Source organism: Panulirus ornatus, chromosome 14 (genome assembly GCF_036320965.1).
Source record: "Panulirus ornatus isolate Po-2019 chromosome 14, ASM3632096v1, whole genome shotgun sequence".
In the NCBI taxonomy this organism is placed as follows: domain Eukaryota; kingdom Metazoa; phylum Arthropoda; class Malacostraca; order Decapoda; family Palinuridae; genus Panulirus; species Panulirus ornatus.
In genome coordinates this window covers 5,668,631-5,696,084 of record NC_092237.1, presented here as the reverse complement: position 1 = coordinate 5,696,084, position 27,454 = coordinate 5,668,631, and the positions used below count along the sequence as shown (strand labels likewise).

General features: G+C 37.8%; 1 protein-coding gene across 8 annotated transcripts in view; it reads right to left on the bottom strand.

The window, feature by feature from the left end:
• Positions 1-27,454, bottom strand: part of LOC139753224 (TBC1 domain family member 31) — a 50,845-nt gene that overhangs the window by 19,311 nt on the left and 4,080 nt on the right. For 2 of the 8 annotated variants that reach the window (XM_071669443.1, XM_071669442.1), the window contains exons 5-16: positions 27,190-27,365; positions 23,528-23,676; positions 19,827-19,983; positions 19,507-19,603; positions 17,827-18,056; positions 15,212-15,426; positions 13,204-13,337; positions 11,135-11,307; positions 9,635-9,775; positions 8,914-9,093; positions 6,348-6,465; positions 5,124-5,515 (exon numbers count right to left, since the gene is read on the bottom strand). In XM_071669443.1, coding sequence (XP_071525544.1) covers positions 5,406-5,515; positions 6,348-6,465; positions 8,914-9,093; positions 9,635-9,775; positions 11,135-11,307; positions 13,204-13,337; positions 15,212-15,426; positions 17,827-18,056; positions 19,507-19,603; positions 19,827-19,983; positions 23,528-23,676; positions 27,190-27,365 — 1,880 coding nt within the window. In that variant the 3' untranslated portion in view covers positions 5,124-5,405. Of the gene's footprint in view, positions 1-1,424; positions 2,710-5,123; positions 5,516-6,347; positions 6,466-8,913; positions 9,094-9,634; positions 9,776-11,134; positions 11,308-13,203; positions 13,338-15,211; positions 15,427-17,826; positions 18,057-19,506; positions 19,604-19,826; positions 19,984-23,527; positions 23,677-27,189; positions 27,366-27,454 lie in introns of those variants that run through there. The other 6 variants (XR_011713665.1, XR_011713664.1, XM_071669444.1 and 3 more) reach the window with 6 other exon arrangements.

Genomic DNA, 27,454 nt, shown 5'->3' with positions numbered 1-27,454 from the left:
GTGTATTTTGCCACTGGTTATGTAATTATATTTCTTTTTTACTGGATGACTTGGCACAGACACCAGCATACTCCAAGCATGGGGTATTCATCAAATGGTACAAATAATATTAGTCAGAAAAATGTGTAACTTTTGATCCCCATATCCTGTTCATAAAGTACTTGAGTTATTAGCTTGAAACTGATGGATTAGAAAATTCTCTGTCGTAGGCATAATAGGTCAGTTACTGTATGCAAAGGAACCAAGACCTAAAAACACAGAGAGCATTCATACCTCTAGGAATGCTCAAACTTTTCATCCAAATGACTGGAAGGAAAATATAGCACCTGAGCTGGTGGCAACTAGAATGATTGCCATATTGCAAGCTACTTTTGGCACTATGCTAGTAAATCACCTCCTCAAGCCATACACAAATGTGAATATATATAGGAGTGATCACCCATTTGTGTGAACAGGCAGGAAGCTTTTATATCTATGGGGGCCACACCTCTTAACCTCTTTCTTCTGTAGTCATAATGCTTTCTGAATTTCTTATGGCTGTTGCAGTCACTACTCTATATACTTTGCTCAATTTAACCATTATTCTATTTTTACAGATAATTTTTCACATTGTTGCTGACTCTTTCTTCATTTGGTTTCCTTGTGTATCCTGTAGTTTGAGTGGTTCCTCCCTCTTCCAAAGAATATCTCAACTCTGACTTCTTTCCCATCCACAGATATGTTTGAGAATTGTAATCATTTCCTCCTTTTCCTTTTCTCTTCAATTGAGGGCAAGTCTGAGAATGTTTTTTTGTTCTATTCTCTTTCAGGTACAATTCCTGCTTGAAGTGCTTCTACCATCTTGGCATGGTAGTTACAGGAAAACAAAGATATCCCATTTGCTCACATCTATTGCAGATATTTTTCCAAACATTTCCTTGTCATCCAATTCAGTGAGACATTTAACACTATCCAGTGTTTTACCCTGTGTTTGATAGTGAGTGTCAACTTATCCCCTTAACCCTTTCACTACTAGTGCCTTGTAGAAGGAATCCCAGGCTGACTGCTCTAGGCTTCATATGAGTTCATGCACCTCGTTTGAAATCCAAGCTGATGTTTACTTCCACCAATTGTTCATAGTATTCTCTTTCCATTGCTGGAAAAAAGTAAGCATAGCTCATCCTGAAAGACACATGTCGACTTAATATGATGCAGCATGTAAATGCCCATGGTTGTACGATATGTATGATACATGGTGAATAATGAAGAACCAATGGTAAGAAAAGCTTACTCATTATACTTTTCAAATTAAGTAAAACAAGAAGAGAAATTAGTGTGTGTAGAAGGCACAGTTAGAACTAGAACAGAACTGAAATATTTCTAATGTTTTTCTACCAACGAATAACTGAATAACCATCAGTGAGGTGAATAAAAATACTACTTACAGACAATAATGATGGAATCATGTCGACATTGCTCAATGTGTTAAGCAAGCACCCACTCTCACTGCCAAGTAAAAGAAACAAGCAATGAAAAGTTAATTAGCTTTAGAATAAATTTATAATGTAGTATCACTGCTTATAGTTTTAGTGATAAGAAAATTATTTGTAGATTTATTAATAGCAAACAAGTTTTGCCTGTGTAAAGCTTTTGTCAATACGTATGTGTTTAGTGTGCTTGGTGTGTATGCTATAAAATCATGCCTAGAAAAAAGCCATAAACTGTGTATTGTGCTAATGTGTATATACTCTGAAATCACGTCTGGAAAAAACCACAGTTATTGTAAACCAGCTGCCTGTCCACCTCATCTGAAGTACAATCAGTGCTAAATTTTGCAGGCTTTTTACCCCGCCAATATTTTGAAATTTGTACGGCTGCTTAATTGCCTGCCTTTGTTATTATAGGTGCTTTTTTTTTTTTTTTTTTGAGAAAACACTCTGTAGAAGCAATTCTGATGCAAGTTCACAAGTAAATTTGTATAAATATACATGTCAATTGTAACCTCACAAAGTGTCATTTAGTTAACCTACTTCAAGAGGCTCTCACCATGCTGTATGTAAATATTTAAAAAACCATAAATAATGACGTGTGTTAGTTTAAGTCACGAAGCTAACTTCCTTACATTCTCTGCCACTCCACCACTGCTGCAATTGGCAATCTACATGTTAACTTTACTGCTGTACCACAACCGATTAGGGTACATTACTTCGTGTATTTGTATACATCCTTTACTTTTACATGTACTTCTTTCAATTTACAATGGAGACAAAATTTGAGGAATATTTTTTTTTCGTCCACATGGTAAGTCACTTTCTGCAGAGTAACTGCAGTTTGAGGGTTAAAGGTTAATGTCAGTCTTAAGGAAACATTTTAAAAACAAGGAGACATACCATATATTGATGTTGGTTTCACTCCTTTCAAGACACTTTGTAAAGAATTCCTGGTTGACTGGGTCAGCCCACTTTGTCACCGTCTTCACTCACAGCACTGAGATGGTCCTGACATAGAATCATTGCTCATGTTTCACATACCCTGGTCAGAGTTTGTGCCCATCATAATGATCCACATGGTAATAGGATGGCTCACTCATCTTGTTCAACACTGGTACATGTATCATCATCACTGCTGACCATGCCTCAACTCCAAGTTGGGTGAAAAATGAGGCAAGGCTGTGTCTTTGCCTCTGCTAATTGGTACACTCAAATATTGCTTTTCAATCTTGAAGACTTTCTGTTAGAGTATAAAACAATCTTCTGTTATTGATGGTTTGCCTCCATGGTCACATTCACATTGTATGACCAATAAATGTCTACTATACCTTCTTAAACTCCACAATATCTTCAAAGTACTACTATTTTCCCATTTTTCTTTCACATAATTTTCAGTGCTTTACATGTACAATCCCAAATGTCTATACTGGCTACATAAATTCTCAATATTTCATTCATTTTGGACCATTACTGCAAACAGTTTCTTCTTCAGTTGTTGACAGCTAAACCAATGAACTATGCACAGTTCTTTCACAAAACATGACTTATACTCGTATGCTAGTTCAGGCCTGAGAAAATGATTCATACATCTGCACGTACATTTATAAAAAAGAAACTTTCAGGGAAGGCCAAAGCAACATCAATATCAACAAAGTTAATGGATTTATTAGTTGGTAAATCTCTTTTTCCTGCAACAATCACTTTAGTGAATGTTATGCTAGGTTAGTTTTCTTAGGTTGGTTCCACTTTGAAAATGGATAAATATGAATAAAAACATGAATACCCAAAAAGCATCTCTAAGCCATATGTAACTCAACTTTCTTTAAGTGACTGCTGCAGATGTATTAATTCTATCAAATTCAACAAATTCATTTTTATGATTTTGTTGATAATGATGTTATTTTTGTTGCACTCCCAAATTATTTGAATTACTAAAACCTTTAGACATATATATTGGTTTCAAAGATCTAGAAGCCTGGAGTCTGGGATACACCTCAGGTTTATGGAAAACATTTGTTTTTAAATGCTGTGTGGGCAATGAGTTAATTATTTCAAGAATGACTAAAGGCTTACCAAGAGGGTTGTAATGGATGAAAAAAGTAACAAAATGCTTAAACTGGTTAGTAATTTTCTTCAAAAATTTCAAAGTAACCTACAATTCACCTTGGTTATGTATTCCACAGAAGAATTATGGAAATAATTGTTACTGGCTAATAATGTAGTCCTTGTCAACAAAGGCTATGCATATGCTGATGCTCATACTTTATCCAATCAATAGCCAAGGTTCAAGCTTTTTTCAATCCTTATAAAAAATGTAGATTTCTGTGAATCTAAGGAAAATCTCATGTTGATGTTTGCCAGTACATTTGAACTGGCCATTCCTTGTTAGTGAAGAACTATTGGTGTTTCTGCCATCTACTAGCAGACTCTAACATCAAGGCTTGACTTTCTTCACATTGCTTGCCAGTTGCCTTTTGGATGCTAGTATTGGTCAGTCATTACATTTAACCCTCATAGGACTCTAGCCATATTTTAACAGTTTATGGCTTCAGACCTCAGTACATGACTGTACAGTTTGCCTCTTCTCACCTTCATTAAAACTGAAAATTGCACTTTACTGGTATGTAGAGGTGCCTTATGTCACAAGTAAAGATGAATCATACTGGAAAAGAACTTAAGGGTGTCAGTTACTCATATTACATGATGGAAGATGTACAGCAAACAGTGTTGGTTATCAAGACATAAATTTGTATGTTTTGCCTTTTCCTATCCTCATTTAAACTGAAAGATGTAGCGAGGCAGTATGTGGAGATGCCTGATGTTACAGGCAACTACAATTAGCATCAGAAAAGAATCTTGAAGTGTCAGTTATCTTGAAGTGTCAGTTACCCATGATGGGAGAAGTATGACCTTGGTGTGTGCAGATGGTACGGCCCAAGCAAATCATTGATAGTTTTTGAGGCACTTATGATATCTAGGGATTCTTTAATATGAATGTTTGAAGCCTATGTGAGGTACTCATATTTTGGTCAAAATAAATTGAGCAATGTGATTTTTTTTTCTTTCAGTGATGCACTTAAGAATTACTATGGTATTACCTAATGGAGTTTAAATTTTCTTTCATTGTTCAGTTGTCTGTTTATTAGAGGCACTAATTTTTTTTATATGTGGTCATCATTTTGTGAATTCAATTGAAATAAATCAAGAAATGTGGATATTCTTCATGCCAATTTGAGCCAAATGCACTGAGCCAATATGCTCATGATGCCCAGAATCCTGGAGTGAGGTTGGGAACTAATGGGCTATTCCATTATATTTCAAACTCAGTCCAATGGGTCCAATTGTACTGGCTTTATGTTGTAATGTAAGAGAATTTTAAGGTCCTTTCTGGAAAGATCCTTAATTTAGTCTGATGGGATCCAAAAGGTCTATTACCAGATGAATTTCAATACGTTGAAGTCCATTAGAATGGGGGTATATGGTACAAAGACAATAAATCTACAGTTAAAACCTTTATGACTCATTTTCCTTCATTAACAGTAAAGTGTGCTACCTTCTCTTTTGTATGTAGAGACAATTAAACTGAGTGTTCTTGACCTAGCTATTTCTAATCAAAGATACTACAATAAAACTAATGAGGTAAATATTACAATGTTAAGATCATATATATTTATTTTTCTATTATCAACATTCATAAATTAGTATCAATCACACCACTTTAATTTCATGCCTTTCTTACTATCCCAGCTGAGCTGAGTAAACTTAGGCCTTCATACAACAAATTAACCCGCTCAAAGTTTATCACAGTGAGTAAAGTAAACAAAACAAATTACTCTAACAGGCTACTACAACAGAGATTCTGCAATTCACATACTAAGGCACTAAACTGTGGCACTGCTATTTTCTGAATGAATTAAGTACTGAAGCATTGGTAACTCATGACTTTTTTGGCAGTGTACTAGCAAGATGTCTCTTACGAAGATTTACAATGCTGTCTAGACATTCTTCCTCTTGCTTTTGTAGTTCCTTTTGACCAACCAAATATACTGAAACATTAAAATATCCTTTGAATTAAGGACTAGAATAGCATTAGTCTTATTAAACTGTGAGAGCAGGAAAAGTCTACAGAAAATAAGTAATTAAGGACTAGAATAGCATTAGTCTTATTAAACTGAGAGCAGGGAAAGTCTACAGAAAATAAGTAATAAGTAATTAGATTTAATTTTGTATGTTTACATGTAAACCATGAGGACACACGTCTATATGACTTTTGAGTTACAGGCAGCCAAGGCATCATAAATGAGGTCAGACTATTTAAGAGTACCCACTCCCTCTTGATGCAAAAGCTTTTATTGGTCATTAGCCAAATTAATATTAATTTATTAAACCAGACACTCAGTGACTTGGAAACCTAGTTCTGACAGTAATCCCACAGGATAACTTCTCTTGAAGTAGATTACAAAATATCTGGCTCTTTCATTATATATGTCTGATCCAAGAGTCAACATGGTATCTACTGTAGTGGGTGAGTTGGCAATCATGTGTCTCCAAGGTTCATACACTTTTTAAATACTGTAGATCATTAGATCATGTTTCAAACATTATATGAACTAGACAATGAATCTAAGATTACAGGTCCATGCAACTGTCAAAATCTTCCCAAGGGCCAGATATACAGGTATGGACATCTCTAAATACCAGTTTACTGGATAGAGTAAAGAAAACCAATTTTGAGTGCCCCGAGTCTCCATATTGCACAAAAGTATCGTCCTTAGAAATGAGAAATACAATAATTTTGAACAATATACTTGAAGACAAGCCTTTACATTGGCACCATGCAAGGAAGAGATTAGCTTACAGAAAAGCAGGAAGCCTTACCCATATCTTCTTGTTGCTGAAGGTGAGCCATATTTGGTAGAGGATTTCCAGTTGTACTTTGCTTGGAAAACTGAACTTCTAAATTCAAATCCCGAAGCTTCCCTTCTATGTTCTCCTTCTGGGGATATTTAAAGGTTATGAATTAAAGTTGTATCCATTATGAAAAGCAGTAATCACTTCTGGCTATACTTATGCAAATTTGAGTATTCTTACCATAAACCATGAGGGTGTGTGGGGCACATATGTATCCTATATACAATATCCTGAAGCTGAGAAATGGTATATTCCAATATGGGGTAATGGCCATAAAATTCCTAGAATTTACTTGAAATTTACTGTGGAACAAAAAAATCATAAAAAACCATACCTACAATATAAAAGAAGACTCATGTAAAACTTCAAAGGCCCATTTCAAGAAAACACAATATGAGAGTCAAACAATTAATCCAATGACTGCTGATGTGTCATATACACCTCTGGCAGTTGACTGTGAGGTGTGCCATGTATGGGTCATGGATTTAAAGAAATCACGGGTGCAGTAAGAGAGTACTTATGTAAAAAAAAAAGATACTAACAACTCAGACAGTTTCCAAAATCTTTGCCCATATTTTTTTTCACTCAACTGGTCAATACCCATCAAAATGCTGAGGAGGACAGGGTGAAGCAGATGAAAATGCATAATGTTCATTAATAACAAAACATTATCTATGGGCTCTTGTAGTGCTCAGAAACCTGGCTACATAGACTGGGTGGGACCATACATAAGTCATAAAAAGCAGCAATATTGGGTGTATGTCTCTATGGGGAAAGCACAGTGCAACTGAGGAGTAAGTGTTAGGAGTCTTCAGTGGGGAAGCTGGACCTTGGGCATAAAGGTTCTTGTGATAGAGACATGGGTGTATGTCTGATGGAGTGGGATTGCAAAGTGCTTGTTGGGTCATAAAAGAGGCTCCTTAGGTAGGGGGGCAAGGTAATGTAACAATGTAATATATATCACAAAAGCTTAGAAAATTATAACTGACCACATAGTGACATGCATATATTATGGGACAAGGAGGGATATATCATGCAGCTGGCAGTGTTGCAGCCTAATCATTTAGTCATGTGGCAAGCTTATGACAAACATATGTGACGCTTTACTACTATCATTTTTTTCATACTTGATTACTGTTTCTTGCATTTGCAAGGATGAGTCAAGAAATGATGATGAAAGGCCACATTAGCTCACATCCATTCTCTAGCTATCATTTGTATTTTTATGATGCAGGAGGTGGTGATGCTGTTTCCTGTGGGGCAGAGTGATGCCAGGAATGGATGAAGGCAAGCAAATATGAATATGTGCATGTGTATATATGTATATCTGTGTATGTATATGTATATGTATGTATGTGTTGTTATGTATATGTGTGTTTATATATTCATTTATATTTCATTTATTATACTTTGTCGCTGTCTCCCGCGTTAGCGAGGTCGCGCAAGGAAACAGACGAAAGAATGGCCCAACCCACCCACATACACATGTATATATATACATGTCCACACATGCACATATACATACTTATACATCTCAACGTATACATATATATACACACACAGACATATACATATATACACATGTACAAAATTCATACCGTCTGCCTTTATTCATTCCTGTCGCTACCCTGCTACACATGAAATAACAACCCCCTCCTCCCGCATGTGCATGAGGTAGTGCTAGAAAAAGACAACAAAGGCCACATTCATTCACACTCAGTGTGTGTGTGTGTGTTGAGTATTCCTGGGAAATTATATGGAAGAGTATTGACTGAGAGGGTAAAGGCATGTACAGAGCATCAGATTGGGAAAGAGCAGTGTGGTTTTAGAAGTGGGAGAGGATGTGTGGATAAGGTGTTTGAAGATAGTATGTGAGAAATACTTAGAAAAACAGATGGATTTGTATGTAGCATTTATGGATCTGGAGAAGGCATATGATAGAGCTGATAGAGATAAGGACTGGAAATCCTCCCTTCCAGTTTTACTTTTCCAAAAGAAGGAACAGAGATGGGGGTCAAGTGAGGAGTTTTCCCTCTTAAGGCTCAGTCATCTGTTCTTGAACGCTACCTTGCTAACGCAGGAAATAGCGAATATGTATGAAACAGTATGTATACATGTTTACATGTATTTATATGTGTATATATATATGCTTAAAGTTGGCACTCGGTCTGGATTCCAATGTACAACAACTAGAGATTAGCATGCTTTTTTCCAGTGTAAAACCTGAAGCTAAAGAATTCACTCAGCTCAGGATTCTCATCATGTATAGAACAGTTGCCACTAATGAAAATATTACTGAAAATGAATAAACCTCATAAAAGGCCAGAGTTTAGGGCTGCACAAATTAAAAAAAAAAAAAGACTTATGAAGAGATTCAAAGTTTGGAGCACTGTAAAACTTTATATGCTTAAGAAATAATAGAGGCAATTCATTTATGTGCTAATTTTGGTTATATGCATTGAGTCTCCCCTCCTGCCATCACCAATCTAAGCAAGTGCCCATAAACCTATGAAAATGTAAGAGGTCAATTTACCTCTTCATCACGAGCATCCCTGGGACCAATGTTGAAGAGAGGAAGACCGCCTGGTGGGATTGGTGTGAAGACTCCGAATCTCTTCTTCGGGAGACAAGCCTCACTTATACTGTTATGTAACATATATGCTTTATCTAACACTGCTTTCACAGAAATCCAAGATTCTTGGTTATAGTACATCTGGAAAATGTTAGGTGCAATAAACATGCTGACTTAGCTTAAGGATAACATACATATTTCTTTACTGTAAACTTTACACTAAACATAAATCATATTCAATACCATTCATAAGGACACTGGAACCTATGCAGAATGAAAAGATACGCTTCCCATAACAGGGGAGAGAGAATACTTCCCACGTATTCCCTGCGTGTCGTAGAAGGCGACTAAAAGGGGAGGGAGCGGGGGGGCTGGAAATCCTCCCCTTCCATTTTTAATTTTCCAAAAGAAGGAACAGAGAAGGGGGCCAAGTGAGGATATTCCCTCTAATGCTCAGTCCTCTATTCTTAATGCTACCCCACTCGTGACATGGGGAAATAGAGTGGAAGAGTGCAGGAAGAAGAGAAATGTGTAAAGAAAGCTTGGAATGATGTATGTAAGGGAGGCAGATAAGGACAGAAATAAGGGGAAATACCTTTGCTGTGACCACCAAAATGATGGGAATTACTGGAGGGAATGGGCATCAGAGATATAGAGAGACAAACAGATAGCTTTAACTCACCCTGACTTCATTGGCATCAGCGCATGTAAGAAGTGTCTTTCGGGATTTCAGGGTGAATGCTGCAGCCACACAGGGCAGGAAGGAGGGAGGGTTTGAGAGAATGTGATCCCACAATACAAACCAGTCACTGTTTGATAAAACCTATTAAAAAAATCAGATATGAGGGTAAGCATGCCACATGGAACACATTCAACTTCACTTTGTTTTGACTAATGTCCCTTAACAGTACAAAATGGGGTAGTTTAGATTCTTGGATGGAAAAAGTGCAAAGAATTTTCTATAAATAGGCCAGCATTCATAGGAAAGTGAGCAGACATCTTGTACCTTCACAAAAGCATGATTAAACAAAGAAAATCATTCACTGATCCTTTTACAAACCCATAAATATTTCAGTAGATGACAGTCAACTATGATATGAAAGCAACTGCACCTTAAGGCAAATCAAGTTTACTTCTATCAATAACCATGCTATAATAATCATTTTCTTGTTGAAAATGAGGGAAATGAGATTTTTCCACATGGCAGGGATAGCTTTTAGCTAATTTGTGTAAACCTAAGGCAAAGATATTGGAATCTCTGTTCTCTGCTGAGGCCTTTCAGAAAACTTTTCATCTGTCCAAGTTTAATGGAAAGTGGTGGCAGCAGAATCCTATTCACCTCAAAAAATGGATGTGCCTTAGTGTTCAGAGAGCCTGTAGTAAAGAGTCTTCTCTTGAACAAATCTTTCCAAAGGTAATATTGATCCCTAGTTTGGCTGTCCTATAGACACAGAAAATACAGGTATTTTATAAACCCTTTTCAGATCACCATAAAGAGGACATTTGGTGTTAATTTAGATGATGTCCAGAGTAGTTTCACAATTTTCCTATGTTTCCTCCATGACAACCAAATGGCCTACAAGAAGAGAAGCAATAAGTGAACACTGTACAGCAACCCTGCTTTTAAATTTTTTCTAGGAATCCATCAAAAGTCTCCAATCATACTCTTTGCCCATCACATTCACTTGACCTAATACATCAACAATACACCAGAGATTCATGTTTTGAGAAAAACTGAATGAACCATCTCTCAAAATTTCCATAATTTTGGCTGCAAGCATTTCAGTAGATTCTTTTGGGAAGACTAAATCTCATCCTAAGATTCTGAATTTGGATCAATCTGATTAATCAATCGAGGTAACTATTTTCACATGGCCATAACACCTAAAGACCTATCATAGTTACTGTGAACCTCTTGGTGTTGTAATTCACATCTGAGTATGCAGGGCACATGAAGACACCTTAAAGGCAAAATGGAAAACACAACACTTAAACATATTAACACAGGGATAAAAGAAATAATTTGAATATGGACAAAACAGATAATACAAGCACCAAGGTTTCAGAAATATAAGATAAAATGGAGCAGCTACATAACTCTCTGATTCCTTCCTTTCACATGCTGGGAAGTAGTAAAGAAATACACAAAATGATAGTGACTGGAAAAGAAAAATATACTTACTTTAGAAAATGCACTTGTGAGTACAGACCAGGCATAGTCTTCAGCTGTGACTTTGAGCTTCATGAGATGTGCTAAGAATAAAGAGTCAGTATCACATATGATTTGCTCAATCACATTAAGAAGAGTTACTCCTGGTTCTGGCCAGAATTCAAACCACAGCCGACACCAATTCACTGCAATGTGTGATATATATAAGTTTGAGTTTCATAGGTTTCCCATTTTCATTGCTGACGTGATATGCAAAGAGAAGAAGAAATAGAGGAAAAATATAAACATAATCCGCCAACCAATGCTATTGCATCATCATCCTTCACTTCTGCCATTACAACTAAACACCTCATGTGACAATGACTTGTTAACAGCTGTCTTTAGTTCTGTCTATCTGACAGCCTGAAGCAAAATAATAAAAATGTAAATCTTACAGAAAATAATACGCTTTCTCTATGCCGTACTATAAAATTCTTTCTAAAACACATGGGAATTATGGTAAGGTTACAGAGGCTTTGAGGCATGGGATTTTTTCTTTTTATATTAACAGCCAAAGTTTTTTAATCATTCAAAATTTCAAACACATCTATGCAATGCCTTACAGCAGGAGGAAGAGGAATCAGTGGCTTTCCTACTTAATAAGTCCAAAAAGATGCATTGTCCTGCCATCTTGTAACAGATAAAAGCTACTCTTCCAATGACCTTGATAAAACTTAAAAAATTCTTGGCTCTGGCTAGACAACTATAGTTAGATGCTATCTATCTATCTATATTTCTGATGTCCATTCCCTTCAAGAAATCCATTAAGGGGGTGGCCATGGCAAAAGAGCCTCGAAAATGGTGAACTCCCTTGCTGCTTCCTAGCTTTTAGTGCCTCACCCTTAACAAGCCACTGGCAGAAGGCAACTCCGGTGCAGTGTTTTCAGAAGTTCTTAAGTGATGTTCCTATTAACTACTTCTACCCAATGTTCCCGTCTAATATTCCAACCTAGTATACCTAATGCTCCCACCTAATGTTACCCATTACTTCAACCTAATCTTCCTACTACTAATTCTACTTAATGTTTCTACCAAATGCTACCGTCTAATGTTCCCATCTACTACTTCTAGCTATTGGTCACACCATTTTCCCAAAGGCAGGTCTAGCGCATGGCACTCACCATAAAGAATTCTGGAGGTACAAAGACTGAGTTGTGTGATTTAAATGCTGTCAAGTTATGCTTGAACAAGTAGAGAATGTCTGTGGACAGACTGCTAGCAGTCCACATTTGGGTGAGGCAGAAAGAAAAGACAGCTACCTTGGTCAGAGGTGTGCAACTCAACAGCCACTTACATGCTGGTCCACTGCACAGGTGTTACTAACCCTCCCAATACCCAGGTGGGTACCTCCTTGGTCAGTGGCTACCTACCAACTACTACCTACAGGCTCTCATCATATTTTTTTTGCATGGATATCTTAAATGATCAGATAAAAAATAGCCCTTAAATGGATAACTAAGACTTTCTTATACTCCACTATAACAATACATTTACTGTAAAGAAAGTCTTTCAAATAAACATGCACATATACATACAGTGAAACATATACTGTACATATGTTCAGAAACTCATAAAACAGAGATACAAAGATGGTCCTTGAAATAAGAGAAGAGAGCTACAAGAGAATCAAATAAGGTAAGATTTCCTTATATTCATTTAAGTTTCTAAATCACTTGAGAAATGCTGACAATGAGTTCTTTGAAAGATGAAAAGAGAGAACAGGCAGAGATTGCAGTAACAGCTTCAGCAAGAAACTTGTGAGGAAAGACATAAAGAAGTATATCTATAGTATCAAAATTGTGGATAAATGTAAGGTTTTAAAACTATGAGTGAAGACAATATACACAAGCTCAAAAAGTTATATATAAGAAAAGAAAGCTCAAGAGATGGGGCCCTGTATTGTAAAAACAGGTAATTATAAACAGACAAATAGATACATATACAAATGTCCACATAAACACCCAAACACACAAGGACACAATCATACACAGACAAGTCAAACATACACAAATATGCACATAAAAATGTATATTTCTACTTACTAATAATTGTGATGGTGACCTCAAAGCATAGGAGAGGGTTACTATGGAAGACTTTAACAAATGGGAACACGAACTCAGGAAGATACTCCACAGAGGCCAAGAAGGGTGCCCAGTGAGCCAGGCAAGACAGGGTTCTGAGTACAGAAATTATTCTTACAACAGTATAGATTATGCAACATAATAGTCACTTGTTCCCCTAATCCATCTATTGAAAACTTGCAAATGGCATGCTGAATGCACTTGAATACATCAATAAATCAAATATATGCTAGCGAACTAAAAATTAACCCCATTCTTTCAAATGATAGCTCATCTAGCTCAAACAAAATAGCCAGCTCTTCATTATACACTGTTTGGAACAAATTGCTAATAGAATGGATGCAATATCAACTAAAAAAGTCCCTATGATTTGCAACATGCTCAGGCAATGAGGTCCTTATACAGAAAAACATAATCTTCAGCATCTGAAAATTAAATGCAGGAACCTATGCTTTACTTGTTTAGTCAGCCATTCACCTATATAGGTATTAATGCACTGATGACCTAAAATCTCAACTTTTATCAAAATGATGTGGACATTCATCAAACTAGAAATCAGGGTAAAAAAATATAATTATCCTAGATACCTATGAGCAAAAAGATAAAACATCATCCATATTTAGGAATATAAAAGGCTTAATCCTAGGATAATCTTTTTGAAGCTCTTAGCCTCATATTCTGCAATATTACAAATACCAGCCCTAGTTATGTTACTTCAAGAAGCAACAGCTTCATAAAGATGGAATGGTACAGTAGCCCCCATATATATTCCTAATAGGCTTAAAACTCTCCTAAATAAGTATCATATTTTTTGTCTAGAGGTGGTATAGTCACTGAATTACATGAAAAATAACCAAGTTCTCACAGCAAAATATCCTAAAGATTACTAACAATCAAACAACAAACCTGCAATACTCTTATAAAAAAGAACAACATTTAATCAAAATAAAGCAACATTCAAGGTAAAAAACTATCATAAACTGCATATCGCTCATTCTTTCATCCCATAAGCTCAAATGAAATCAACAGCATGCCCTGATTTCTGAATGAAGTGGTTCCCAGCATTGCTTTATGCCTTCCTGTTGAGGAGTGCTTGTCCTACTTTGTCTCATTTCATTAATCTTCTTGGACAGGCTTGTTATTTCTTTATTACTGTATGTTTATCACACATCTATTCTTTTTAATTTCTTGTCCTCACACTTTATTACAGTATATTTTCTCTTTTACACATTTTTTGCCCTCTTTTCTCTAGTAAAGGTCTACCCTCATGAGAGGCCTATGTCAGTGATTACAACCTTTTGTATCAAAAGATTTTATCACCCATTCAGGTATACATTTACATATAGCGTTAATGGGAGAGCCTTGATCAAGGCCTCAACTAAAAAAAAAGAAAAAAGTCTGATTACTTAAGTTTAAGACTAATGAAACATTCACAGTATAAAATAAAACAAATCAACCAGGTTTGGGTGAGACTAGGACTTGTTTTTTGAGCCACTTTGAACAACCATCTCTATGGCTGAATAATGTTGCATTTTGCAAAACTTCTCTGAAATGCAGTGAATATAGACAATGCAATGATGCAGTTATGATGGTACTAAAACACCATGAGAAGCTTCAATCTCCAAAATATCTTTACTGTTAACTAACTGAAATGCCCATATTGCTAAAGCAAATGACAAGTAAAACTCAACTTTGCTTGACCCGAACAGAAATTTTCTGATTGCTATATAACATTCCAAATCCAGAGATCTCAGTGACTGGTATAATGACTTAAAAACTGTTGCATTTGTGTTAAGGAGTGTTTAGAGGTAGCAGGTATTTCAATAACAAATCTGAGGTGTCCATCTCAGGACCTAGCTGCTTTGATTAAATAAAAGTATTGAGTGACTCCGTATTCTTCACGCTACCCTAAATGTCAAAAGTTTTGATGAAGCCTATGAAAATCATCTCTGCATAAAATCTTACTTACCCCTGCAGTGTTTTGAGTAATGATCCATCAGACAAATGTAAAAGTTCCTGAAGTCCTTCAAAAGCCACATGGATTCCTTTATCTAACAATGAACTAAAGACTGAGTAGTTGCGTGGCAAATCCAAAATGGATACCCATATTAAGTTTCTATACTTTCCTGGATACCCAGTGAACTCTTGTAGGATCTGATACCATTTATTCTTGTCAAGCAGTTCCTGAAATTGATGACATCATATCAATAGGAAATTAACCTCAAAATGACAAATGGAATAAGAGAATTTCAAATGCACTATTAGGAGAGGTTCTAACATACTCTGGTTTTGTTACATTATATATGACAACTAAACACTGGATGTATTCAAAAGAAGTCACTGTCGGTGTATTCCTAATATCAATTAAATAAAGTAAGAAATGCAATTTGGTATACTGAAAAAACTATTAAGGGACATACAAGAAGTGAAAGGTTAAAATCAGTTGTTTTTCAGACTTTTTTACGCTTACTGAATTTAATTCTATCTATCTATCTACATCTACATCTGGAAGGAGGTAAATAAAGTGCGTAAGACAAGGGAGCAAATGGGAACTTCAGTGAAGGGCGCAAATGGGGAGGTGATAACAAGTAGTGGTGATGTGAGAAGAAGATGGAGTGAGCATTTTGAAGGTTTGTTGAATGTGTTTGATGATAGAGTGGCAGATATAGGGTGTTTTGGTCGAGGTGGTGTGCAAAGTGAGAGGGTTAGGGAAAATGATTTGGTAAACAGAGAAGAGGTCGTGAAAGCTTTGCGGAAGATGAAAGCCGGCAAAGGCAGCAGGTTTGGATGGTATTGCAGTGGAATTTATTAAAAAAGGGGGTGACTGTATTGTTGACTGGTTGGTAAGGTTATTTAATGTATGTATGACTCATGGTGAGGTGCCTGAGGATTGGCGGAATGCGTGCATAGTGCCATTGTACAAAGGCAAAGGGGATAAGAGTGAGTGCTCAAATTACAGAGGTATAAGTTTGTTGAGTATTCCTGGTAAATTATATGGGAGGGTATTGATTGAGAGGGTGAAGGCATGTACAGAGCATCAGATTGGGGAAGAGCAGTGTGGTTTCAGAAGTGGTAGAGGATGTGTGGATCAGGTGTTTGCTTTGAAGAATGTATGTGAGAAATACTTAGAAAAGCAAATGGATTTGTATGTAGCATTTATGGATCTGGAGAAGGCATATGATAGAGTTGATAGAGATGCTCTGTGGAAGGTATTAAGAATATATGGTGTGGGAGGAAAGTTGTTAGAAGCAGTGAAAAGTTTTTATCGAGGATGTAAGGCATGTGTACGTGTAGGAAGAGAGGAAAGTGATTGGTTCTCAGTGAATGTAGGTTTGCGGCAGGGGTGTGTGATGTCTCCATGGTTGTTTAATTTGTTTATGGATGGGGTTGTTAGGGAGGTAAATGCAAGAGTTTTGGAAAGAGGGGCAAGTATGAAGTCTGTTGGGGATGAGAGAGCTTGGGAAGTGAGTCAGTTGTTGTTCGCTGATGATACAGCGCTGGTGGCTGATTCATGTGAGAAACTGCAGAAGCTGGTGACTGAGTTTGGTAAAGTGTGTGGAAGAAGAAAGTTAAGAGTAAATGTGAATAAGAGCAAGGTTATTAGGTACAGTAGGGTTGAGGGTCAAGTCAATTGGGAGGTGAGTTTGAATGGAGAAAAACTGGAGGAAGTGAAGTGTTTTAGATATCTGGGAGTGGATCTGGCAGCGGATGGAACCATGGAAGCGGAAGTGGATCATAGGGTGGGGGAGGGGGCGAAAATTCTGGGGGCCTTGAAGAATGTGTGGAAGTCGAGAACATTATCTCGGAAAGCAAAAATGGGTATGTTTGAAGGAATAGTGGTTCCAACAATGTTGTATGGTTGCGAGGCGTGGGCTATGGATAGAGTTGTGCGCAGGAGGATGGATGTGCTGGAAATGAGATGTTTGAGGACAATGTGTGGTGTGAGGTGGTTTGATCGAGTGAGTAACGTAAGGGTAAGAGAGATGTGTGGAAATAAAAAGAGCGTGGTTGAGAGAGCAGAAGAGGGTGTTTTGAAGTGGTTTGGGCACATGGAGAGAATGAGTGAGGAAAGATTGACCAAGAGGATATATGTGTCGGAGGTGGAGGGAACGAGGAGAAGAGGGAGACCAAATTGGAGGTGGAAAGATGGAGTGAAAAAGATTTTGTGTGATCGGGGCCTGAACATGCAGGAGGGTGAAAGGAGGGCAAGGAATAGAGTGAATTGGAGCGATGTGGTATACCGGGGTTGACGTGCTGTCAGTGGATTGAATCAAGGCATGTGAAGCGTCTGGGGTAAACCATGGAAAGCTGTGTAGGTATGTATTTTTGCATGTGTGGACGTATGTATATACATGTGTATGGGGGGGTTGGGCCATTACTTTCGTCTGTTTCCTTGCGCTACCTCGCAAACGCGGGAGACAGCGACAAAGTATAAAAAAAAAAAAAAAAATCTACATCTCTGATGCCCAGACAGACTGACACTTTAAATGCCCTCTCTTTATTTATACAATGAGTTAGTGTTTGATAAGGAACTCCCATGATTCAGATTCATACTGCAAAATAAACATTATAGGAGTTACCAACTTGTAACTCCTTATGTTTTTCTTTCTTCTTTTGTCTTCTGTCTTCCTCTTTGTGATACTCTTTTTCTCTTTTCTCCACAATACGGAATGCTACTTCGTCTTTTGCCAACTGAGCAACTGAAATAGCTTTTGGGTCCTCAGGAAAAAATGCTCTGACAGGGTAAATCTTTGTTGTACTATTTCTAAAATTCACAGCCAAGAAATTACCATCTTCACTCTCTGAAACTGAATCTGAAAAAAAGTCAAAATTCGTAGTATAAATACTAAAAACAAAATTAAATAAAACAGCAATACAAACTGACTTAAAACTTGGTTCCAAAGGTTAACAACAAAAACAATAAACTTTTAACTTCTTAAAGCCATGTGCATTCTATGAACAATATTTCCAAAATTGATGTATGCATAACAAGACAGTTAACCTTATAAGGAGGTTAAAATGTTTAGCTTAAATTCCTGACAATCATAAAATAATGTTTCCCACTCCTCCATAACTCTATATTTTTCTTATGTTAGCTGAGACAGTATGGGCAACTGAGGTCCTAATAAAGGCCATCTCATTAATGCTATATATATCAATATTTATTTATTTATTAATTATCATACTTAATCGCTGTTTTCCACATCAAGCGAGGTAGTGCCAGGAGACAGACAAAGAACAGCCCATCCACTCATATACACATATAAATATACATAAATGCCAATATACACACATATACATGCACATACACAGACATATACATATATACACATGTACATATTCATACTTGCTTGCCTTCATCCATTCCTGGCCCTACCACACCCCACAGGAAACAGCATCACTACCCCCTGCTTCAGCGAGGTAGCACCAGGAAAACAGACAAAAAAGGCCAAATTCATTCACACTATCTCTAACTGCCATGTGTAATGCATCAAAACCACAGCTCCCTATCCACATCCAGGCCCTACAGACCTTTCCATGGTTTACCACAGATATTTCACATGCCCTGGTTCAGTTCACTGACAGCATATTGTCCCTGGTATACCACATCATTCCAATTCACTCTATTCCTTGCACGCCTTTCACCCTCCTGCATGTTCAGGCCCCGATCACTCAAAATCTTTTTCACCCCATCTTTCCACCTCCAATTTGGTCTCCCACTTCTCCTCGTTCCCTCCATCTCTGAAAAACATATCCTCTTGGTCAATCTTTCCTCACTCATTCTCTCCATGTGACCAAACCATTTCGAAACACCCTCTTCTGCTCTCTAAACCACACTCTTTTTATTACCACACATCTCTCTTACCCTATTATTACTTACTCGATCAAACCACCTCACACCATATATTGTCTTCAAACATCTCATTTCCAGCACATCCACCCTCCTCTGCACAACTCTAAGTAACTGGTTAGTGGTGGATGATTGGAAAAAACAACCAAAGAACCAATAAGTGAGCAAGTGCAGACAGTTTGCAAAAGTTTAAAGGATTACTTGATGGTACAGAAAGCTCAGGAGACATGGTCCGACAAGTGCAGAACTCTCTCCCCATACCGTGCAAAAAGGTAATCTTTACAAATACAGCACATGCATAATGTCTGCCTGTTCTAAAATATATCTAAAGCAGCTTAATCTTCCCGTGGTACATGTGTAGCAATTAATCTTTAATGTATACAATAAAAGATGAGAAAAATAAAAATACTGACCAATATTATATCTATGGGATTTTACTGTCTTGAGCTTTGTGGCATTTGTAAAATCAATAATGCTTAATACTCCAGTTGAGTTCAGCACAGCTAGTACCTGTATGGATAATAAATCAACATTAATACTTTACATAAGTTGTATAAATATTTTTCCACATGCTATCTATTGGTTAAATAAATTGTGAGTGGAAAGGCCATCAACAGAGTAACAAATATAGTAACAAAAGCAAGTAGTTCATTTAACATAGCTTTTAATGGGTGCATTGTGAATAGTATAACCAAAGCAATAATTTCCTTAAAAAAGGATATAACATATTTACCTGGGAAAACTTTGGATGTATGGGAGGCAGAAATATAGGCTGAAAGACATCACAGCATGATGCAGGCAACTGGATAACCTGAGACACACACCGACTAACAAGGGAATATGTAACTAAGAGGTGGCTCTTACCACCCCCAACAAGCCATTCACCTCCCCTATAAAAAGATGTTCCAGAACATGAAAATAACACTATGTAACAATCACAAAAAAAAATATCATAAATAAACCCTAATTATGCAGCAAAATCTAGTATTTAAAACTAAAAACACATAAGTTAGGTAAATAGGCAGTAGGTTATGTAGACCTCATCTTTAATATGAAAGAAGAAAGGCATGATAAAAGAATGAAGTACCCCTTGTGGTTTTCCTTACTTTACAGATAATCTACTTTCCTAAAATGAACCTCTCATGCATGCCCACACAATATTCTCCAGACTTATTCTCATTCTGAACAGCAATACACCTGTTGCTGTTAACCATTTTTCTACCTTTACTTGCTTCCTCCTCATATCCATTTCCTATTTTGCTAATGGTAGGACCATCATTAATTCCTTATCTTTACAGTTTTACAGGTATTTCTGCACTATGCATGAAAGCTCAGATCTACTATTCCACAGTCCAGATGGGCCTTCTTAAACAGCAACACCTCCTGGGGATCCGAAAAATATTACAGAAGTATCCACAAACAACACGCTGTAAGCTGCAATAAGCTGATAAGAAACTGCTTGCACTAGGCCTCCCATTTCCAGCTTAGACATTATACTAAAAGAATTAATCAGCTATGGACATTGGAGGAAGAGATGGGTGAATTTACCTTCTACTTTACTGTCCTGCTTCTATCACATCTAGGTTAGTAAGATAACCTCCTCATGGATCATCAGGTATTGTTTTCTGTCCTTCCTATATATTCCGATGTACTGTACTTTAAAAAATACCCATTTCTGCCTTAGCAGACAATGACCTGTTCTCCCATTTATCCCATAATCTAGGCTCCCTCTCCCACTGTGCATGCCTCCACCTCAATCATGACTTTCCAATATATGTGTAGTAATAATTAATACTGTTTTCCCTTATTCATTCCCATCGCCACCCCGCCACACATGAAATGACAACCCCCTCCCCCTGCATGTGCACGAGGTAGCGCTAGGAAAAGACAACAAAGGCCACATTCATTCACACTCAGTCTCTAGCTGTCATGTATAATGCACCGAAACCACAGCTCCCTTTCCACATCCAAGCCCCACAAAACTTTCCATGGTTTACCCCAGACACTTCACATGCCCTGGTTCAATCCATTGACAGCACGTTGACCCAGGTATACCACATCGTTCCAATTCACTCTATTCCTTGAACGCGTTTCACCCTCCTGTATGTTCAAGGCCCGAACGCTCAAATCACTCCCATCCCTCCACCTCTAATTTGGTCTCCCACTTCTCCTCATTCCCTCCACCTCTGAAAAATATATTCTCTTTGTCAATCTTTCCTCACTCATTCTCTCCATGTGACCAAACCATTTCAAAACACCCTCTTCTGCTCTATCAACCACATTCTTTTTATTACCACACATCTCTCTTACCCTTTCATTACTTACTTGATCAGACCATCTCACACCACATATTATCCTCAAACATCTCTTTTCCAACACATCCACCCTCCTACGCACAACCCTATCTATTGCCCCTGCCTCACAACCATATAACATTGTTGGAACCACTATTCCTTCAAACATACCCATTTTTGCTTTCTGAGATTATGTTCTCGCCTTCCACACATTATTTAATGCTCCCAGAACCTTTGCCCCCTCCCCCATCCTGTGACTCACTTCCGCTTCCATGGTTCCATCCGCTGCCAAATCCACTCCCAGATATGAAAACACTTCACTTCCTACATTTTTTCTCCATTCAAACTTACCTCCCAATTGACTTGTCCCTCAACCCTACTGTACCTAATAACCTTGCTCTCATTCACATTTACTCTCAACTTTCTTCTTTCACACACTTTACCAAACTCAGTCACTAGCTTCTGCAGCATCTCACCCGAATCAGCCACCAGTGCTGTATCATCAGCGAACAACAACTGACTCACTTCCCAAACCCTCTCATCCACAACAGACTGCATAATTGCCCCTTTCTCCAAAACTCTTGCATTCACCTCCCTAACAACCCCATCCATAAACAAATCAAACAACCATGGAGACATCACACACCCCTGCTGCAAACCAACATTCACTGGGAACCACTCACTTTCATCTCTTCCTGCTCATACACGTGCCTTACATCCTCGATAAGAACTTTCCACTGCTTCTCGCAACTTACATCCCACACCATGTACTCTAAATACCTTCCAGAGAGCATCTCCATCAACTCTATCATATGCCATCTCCAGATCCATAAATGCTACATACAAATCCAGTTGTTTTTCTAAGTATTTCTCACATACATTCTTCAAAGCAAACACCTGATCTACACATCCTCTACCACTTCTGAAACCACACTGCTCCTCCCCCGTCTCATGCATGCCTTGACTCTCTCGATCAATACCCTCCCATATAATTTCTCGGGAATACTCAGCAAACTTATACCTCTGTAATTTGAACATTCACCTTTATCTCAAACTCTGTGTAAGCAAATGTTAATAACCATGAGCAAGATGTGACCTTTCATGAAGGTGTATCATCATCAGAGGATGGAGTGAATTACAGCACTGTGGGGAACCTTCACACCCCAAAGGAGCCCAGATTATCCCGCTGCTAAATGGTTTGCAGCCTAAAAGCTGCAGGAGTCCCACAAAAGGGGATCTTGGCTCACATAGCTAACTAGATTTTCATGTGCTAGCCTTTCCTGACTTAGTGTGGTAGCATCAGGAATGAGCCTTTTTGGCAAAATCTTCATACTGCTCCTTTTGGTACTACTTTTTGAAAAGCAATTATACAGGAGAGGAGGATTTTTGGCCCCTTTTACTCATTTTCCATAACAAACAGGGAATGCATGGGTAGGACTTTCTTCTATCTCCAAAGATAACATATATGTATATGAAATCTACCCATACTGTATGAGCTAGGTCCTGCATTCAAAGCAACGTGATGTATACAGAAATCTTCCCAAACTTCACTTGTGCTGATATATGTATGCATAATCTTTAAAGAATTAAACATCAAAGAAAATGGCCTGTGGTATATGTGATAAGGTGTTTATTTGCTATCAACAATATTCAGAAATTCAAAGGTTTTATGATCTATTTGCTATCAACAATATTCAGAAATTCAAAGGTTTTATGATCTATTTGCTATCAACAATATTCAGAAATTCAAAGGTTTTATGATGAGGATCAATAACCACATTCAATGACCACAAATATGAGAGCATGCATGAGGCAAAGGTGAAAAGTGTGAAAATACATGTAATGTACAGTATAAAGGAATCTATTAAAATTTTAGTATACTGTACATGTATTCATTGTGGGGTTTGTCCAGGAAAAGCAGAAAAATTCATTGGGTATGGCAAGAATGACCATACTACATGTGTGTAGGAAAAGAAAAGTACGGACACAGACAGAAAATGTGTATATTACAAGCAACAGTTAAAGGAGTATGTTTTAGCGTTGTTGTTTGAAGAAACTCAACCATCCTTGGGAAGTGTAAGCATAAGGGGAAAATTATGCAAAAAGATACAACTAAAATAATAGGACTATGATACCTTACCTGGACAGTGCAAATGCCTTAAAATCAAAATCTATACCCATGGGTGGTTCAATGTGCACTTGAATATTTTGCTTGTGACTAAGCCAGATGAGGACAGAGCCTGTGATGAAGCTCACCACCAATTCATTTCTCTGCCACACATGGCCTGCCTGTGATAATGTAGTACAAAATGCAAATGAAGAAATACTTTGAAGAATCAGATGCTTATTATTGCAATGTTATTATGCGGGTTAAAAGGCCACTGTCTGAATGCCAGTGAGACTACACTGAATAGACACATACCAACAGAACCCAGTTCCTAAAAGACTCTACTTGAAAAAATTTGACACCTTAGGCTACACTAATTTCTTGGTGATAACTTATGTGTCACTCAGTTTAAGCTATATCCTCTATCCTTACATCATATACACTGTTCCAATGACTGAATCACCTTCCCTGGAGTCATCTACAAGTGGGATGACAGAGAGATAGGGCAATTTGTCTACCATATTATCATACTCTAGAAAAAAAACTCTCATTCTTCTTGGCCTTTTAGCCTACCTCTAATCTGTAAGCTACCAGTTTACTGCCTCCTGAATGTGACTCAAGTCTCAGAAATGAGGTGGTGGATCCTCTAAATTCAAACAGTCATGTGAAACAGCAAGTCCTAACCAGGTATGTCGGTGTTCCATGGAATCTGGTCTTTAGAAAGATTGCCTATTATGCATTGAATTTTCCACCTATGACAAGAACAATCTTAAACCACCACAAATGAATCTTCAAAAATTCCGTGACACAGTAATGAAAAAAGTTTTATATAATCTACATACTAGTTAAGGAATCTAGATACTGGTTAATGAATCACCTGCTTTACTTTCATCATGAATACTATAATGATTATACCACATACGAAAAGAAGCAGATCTGTCTGACTGAATGACTGCATCAAAAACTAAGCTGCAAATTAGTAATAAAATGATATTCTTCTCAACAACATGAAACATTTAGTGTCTTGCGGTGGCTGAAGCAGCCCTAACTTCTGCGCTTTCTTGGAAGGTGGATTCTTATAAGATGTCTTTCTGAACTCCAATGACATGTTTATGTCTAATGTAATGCCCTGCACACTCATCAGTCTCTGTTAGTTCCAACAGAAAACATGCAAGAATGATTAATAATACACCATAATTATATGATTCACCCTTTAAATATATATTTTTCTTTTTTTTAAACTATTCGCCATTTCCTGCTTTAGCGAGGAAGCGTTAAGAACAGAAGACTGGGCCTTTGAAGGAATATCCTCACCTGGCCCCTTCTCTGTTCCTTCTTTTGGAAAATTAAAAAAACAAGAGGGGAGGATTTCCAGCCCCCAGCTCCCTCCCCTTTTAGTCGCCTTCTACGACATGCAGGGAATACATGGGAAGAGTTCTTTCTCCCCTATCCCCAGGGATAATATATATATATATAATATAATATAAATATATATATATATATATATATATATATATATATATATATATATATTTTTTTTTTTTTTTTTTTTTTTTTTTTTTTTATACTTTGTCGCTGTCTCCCGCGTTTGCGAGGTAGCGCAAGGAAACAGACGAAAGAAATGGCCCAACCCCCCCCCATACACATGTACATACACACGTCCACACACACAAATATACATACCTACACAGCTTTCCATGGTTTACCCCGGACGCTTCACATGCCTTGATTCAATCCACTGACAGCACGTCAACCCCTGTATACCACATCGCTCCAATTCACTCTATTCCTTGCCCTCCTTTCACCCTCCTGCATGTTCAGGCCCCGATCACACAAAATCTTTTTCACTCCATCTTTCCACCTCCAATTTGGTCTCCCTCTTCTCCTCGTTCCCTCCACCTCCGACACATATATCCTCTTGGTCAATCTTTCCTCACTCATTCTCTCCAGATATATATATATATATATAATAGTATCATTGTATATTATTTTATATATTTTTTTATTATACTTTGTCGCTGTCTCCCACGTTTGCGAGGTAGCGCAAGGAAACAGACGAAAGAAATGGCCCAACCCCCCCCCATACACATGTATATACATACGTCCACACACGCAAATATACATACCTACACAGCTTTCCATGGTTTACCCCAGACGCTTCACATGCCCTGCTTCAATCCACTGACAGCACGTCAACCCCGGTATACCACATCGCTCCAATTCACTCTATTCCTTGCCCTCCTTTCACCCTCCTGCATGTTCAGGCCCCGATCACACAAAATCTTTTTCACTCCATCTTTCCACCTCCAATTTGGTCTCCCTCTTCTCCTTGTTCCCTCCACCTCCGACACATATATCCTCTTGGCCAATCTTTCCTCACTCATCCTCTCCATGTGCCCAAACCACTTCAAAACACCCTCTTCTGCTCTCTCAACCACGCTCTTTTTATTTCCACACATCTCTCTTACCCTTACGTTACTCACTCGATCAAACCACCTCACACCACACATTGTCCTCAAACATCTCATTTCCAGCACATCCATCCTCCTGCGCACAACTCTATCCATAGCCCACGCCTCGCAACCATACAACATTGTTGGAACCACTATTCCTTCAAACATACCCATTTTTGCTTTGCGAGATAATGTTCTCGACTTCCACACATTCTTCAAGGCCCCCAGGATTTTCGCCCCCTCCCCCACCCTATGATCCACTTCCGCTTCCATGGTTCCATCCGCTGCCAGATCCACTCCCAGATATCTAAAACACTTCACTTCCTCCAGTTTTTCTCCATTCAAACTCACCTCCCAATTGACTTGACCCTCAACACTACTGTACCTAATAACCTTGCTCTTATTCACATTTACTCTTAACTTTCTTCTTCCACACACTTTTCCAAACTCAGTCACCAGCTTCTGCAGTTTCTCACATGAATCAGCCACCAGCGCTGTATCATCAGCGAACAACAACTGACTCACTTCCCAAGCTCTCTCATCCCCAACAGACTTCATACTTGCCCCTCTTTCCAAAACTCTTGCATTTACCTCCCTAACAACCCCATCCATAAACAAATTAAACAACCATAGAGACATCACACACCCCTGCCGCAAACCTACATTCACTGAGAACCAATCACTTTCCTCTCTTCCTACACGTACACATGCCTTACATCCTCGATAAAAACTTTTCACTGCTTCTAACAACTTTCCTCCCACACCATATATTCTTAATACCTTCCACAGAGCATCTCTATCAACTCTATCATATGCCTTCTCCAGATCCATAAATGCTACATACAAATCCATTTGCTTTTCTAAGTATTTCTCACATACATTCTTCAAAGCAAACACCTGATCCACACATCCTCTACCACTTCTGAAACCACACTGCTCTTCCCCAATCTGATGCTCTGTACATGCCTTCACCCTCTCAATCAATACCCTCCCATATAATATTGTATATATTGTATATATTTCATTCAAAATATCATATTTAGTAAAGGCATTATGAAGGCTCCTACATGAAAAGACAAATTCTAATCACCTTCATTAAAGTAACAGTTTGTGGGTCATCATGTATGGCAAATTTTGCAAATTTAATAGGGATATTTATAGTTATTTTTATCTTGGCAAAGCTGAAGTAACTGTGGTGACAGGTATTCTCTATAAGCATAGTTTTAAGCAAATAATTCTTACCCATACTACAGCAACTCTGTCATCATGCAACAGCCTACTGGAGAGGGTAAGAGATGGCCATGACCAAAGTAGTACTTCCTTAGCATTATATGTCATGACAACAGGGGACCGTGCCCCGGACTGAATTCCCTCAACAGGTATTTTGTGGCCTTCCATAACTGTGACTGTGCCATCATCTGTCAAGAATAAAATGGAAGGTTACTGCTGTTTAAGTTGCCTCCCTCTATCATAGGGTAGAATCCATAAAACTGAGAAAAGGTACCAC